The sequence below is a fragment of the Borostomias antarcticus genome, assembly GCF_949987555.1.
Source record: "Borostomias antarcticus genome assembly, chromosome: 16".
Lineage (NCBI taxonomy): Eukaryota > Metazoa > Chordata > Actinopteri > Stomiiformes > Stomiidae > Borostomias > Borostomias antarcticus.
The window spans coordinates 22,211,425-22,213,924 of NC_140249.1; the positions used below are offsets into that span (position 1 = coordinate 22,211,425).

General features: G+C 44.4%; 2 protein-coding genes across 2 annotated transcripts in view; one reads left to right on the forward strand and one right to left on the reverse strand.

Moving 5' to 3' along the window:
- Positions 1-991, forward strand: part of LOC311319291 (FYVE, RhoGEF and PH domain-containing protein 4-like) — a 14,174-nt gene extending 13,183 nt beyond the window's left edge. Inside the window, exon 14 of the mRNA XM_084450801.1 lies at positions 1-991. This exon is cut by the window's left edge and continues 1,154 nt beyond it. The gene's annotated coding sequence lies outside the window, so the exon portion shown is untranslated.
- Positions 992-1,570: 579 nt separating this feature from the next.
- Positions 1,571-2,500, reverse strand: part of nup205 (nucleoporin 205) — a gene marked incomplete at its 5' end in the record, with an annotated part of 25,944 nt that continues 25,014 nt past the window's right edge. The window contains 2 exons of the mRNA XM_084450807.1: positions 1,571-2,141; positions 2,492-2,500. The exon at positions 2,492-2,500 is cut by the window's right edge and continues 53 nt beyond it. Of these exons, the coding sequence (XP_084306933.1) occupies positions 1,989-2,141; positions 2,492-2,500 (162 nt within the window). The 3' untranslated portion in view covers positions 1,571-1,988. The remainder of the gene's footprint in view (positions 2,142-2,491) is intronic.

Sequence of the window (2,500 nt, forward strand, 5' to 3'; positions counted from 1 at the left end):
AACCCTAATCCTGAACGAGACCTAAACAGGCCACACATTCAGTCCCAGGGCAGCGTTGAGGATGAGAACGGATGAGTATGGATGAGTGAATGGTTACAGCTGTAGCTGGTTATCCCTGCAGCTCTTTGGTAGACATGCGGGATATAGATGGATCCTAGAACAGATACGGTGGGGTTCTGGGTAGATGATCCACAGGGAGAACGATAGGGTTCTAAAGGCTCGGAGAACCCTGTTACTGTAGAAACCCCCCCTCCCAGCACAATCAGAGCTAATACACGACTAATTGGGACGAGAAGAGAAATGTAAATGTTTTTTTTTAAGATAGTGTAATTAATTATATTATTTAAAGTAATTTATAGAATATGTGCATGATTTAAGAGAAAAGTAGCACACAAAAAAAGTTCTATCCCCTCTAATCGATCGTGTTCTGTCAATCCTTTTAGCTGAACGCATCTCCGATAACAGATCCAGTAGGTTTACCACCACACGTCATTCCCCACGTAATTCTCCACACACGTAATTCTCCACATCATACGTAATTTTTTCAGCAATCTCTTGTACCGTGTCACCCTATCTATTGTATTATTAAAGACAGAATGCTAAGTGTCAAATGGAGTTGGGGTAATGTGCCTATATATGTCCTCTGTACGCGTGTCCACCCCAGACCTATTCCTGTTTGGGCAGACAACTATAACCATATGTACCAATCAATTCAATAAAAGTGGACACTGTTTCTCCTATTACACATAAAAAAAACAGCGTAGCATTTGATATGAGTGACTTCCTCTAGTGAGAATGGGCCTTTACTACTACTTTTCCCTGCAGTCCGATCGTGGTGCCGAATCTGTAACCACACCCCTCCTCTCTCCATCTTCAGACACACAGACGAGAAGCACAACAATCCTGTCTGAGATCAGAATGTAGAACCCGATTTTTGTACGAACTCTGTCCTGAACCCTCCGACCCCTGACCTCTTCCCAAGGTTTGAGAATCTACGCACTTTACTGTCTTATATAAAGTGTACCTTGTAAGAAAATAAAAGCAAGATTAAGTATTATGTGATTGTATCTGCCTATTAATGATTTTAATTGTCGGAATTGTTGACAATGCAGATGATTTGCTTTGTATAACCATCTGGGAACTCTCCGTTGGAAACTGTTTGGAAAAGGGCAGTTACTTTCAAAAATGCTTGGCAGGTGATTGGATGAACCATCGGTCTATCACGTGCTAGCTTCAACTGCTCCTCGCTGTCATCACACCTAATCCCACCCTGCGTAGCTGTTTGTATTGTAAATTCCTAATAACCAACGTCGATTGGCTAGATCGCTTTCTGATCGAGCACAAACAGATCTCTATGGAGAGTATCCAGACTGATTTGAGAGAGAAACAGAATGTGAGCTTGTGAGAAGGTGGTCTCACGAGACCAGGTCTAGTACCAGTAATTGAAATGGATCACATAGAACATTAACAGTGAATCACTTTAGAAAATTACTTTATTTTTTACCATAGAAAAACAAACGAGAACAATAATACCAAAAAAGCAATGATGAAACCCCAAATCTCTTATCACAAGTAAAACGTTACGGCTGTGTTCTGTGAATAAAGGAATTTTGTTAATTCATTGAAAAAGCATGTTAACTCCAGGTTATCACTGATTGATTTTTTAATCTTTTTAATAATATCTAGCGAAGTGCTCCTGGGCTGTAGTCAGTCTGACTGACATTACAGCTCCTGCCTTCATCATCATCATCATCACATACAAACAGGACTGTTCCAGCCTGCCGATGGGGCCTGATTCCAACACATTTCATTTCTACCCTTCCTCAGTCTAGCAGACAGGAGTGAAAACACAGTTGAGTCCGGTGGTGTAACTGCCGTTAGCTCCTTCAAGGTCCGAACGTCCAAGTCCTTGGGTGGATTTCTTTTCTCGGTGTCATGCAGTTCCTCGGGGGTGTTTGTTCTGGTCAGTGTGTGTGTGTGTGTGTGTCTCAGGTCTTGGGCTGGCGGAGGAGGCCTCGGACCCTGCGTACCAGGGCCTGGATGAAGGTGTATCGGGAGCGGACCTGGCTGTACTGACCCTCCACCTCCAGAAGCTTCCTCTGCAGGGCCTCGCCGAAACCTGCCGCCATGTCACTCTGCAACTGCACACGCACACACACACACACAAGCACACACGCACACGTGCGCACACACACACACACACGCACACACACACACACACATATATATACACACACACACACAGACACACATATATATACACACACACACACACGTATATATACACACACGCACACACACACACACATACACACACAGGACACGGAGGAGTCTTATTGTGGGAGTCACACAAACACACACCTGCTGCCGAAACTTGAAATGTAACCGCCCCTCAGCGCGTGTTCGCAAACACACACACACACAACAATATTAGCCATGCTGAGCACATCCTGGGCCTCGGCGCCGGTGGAGTCTGGGTAGAAATACACACCTGTTCCAG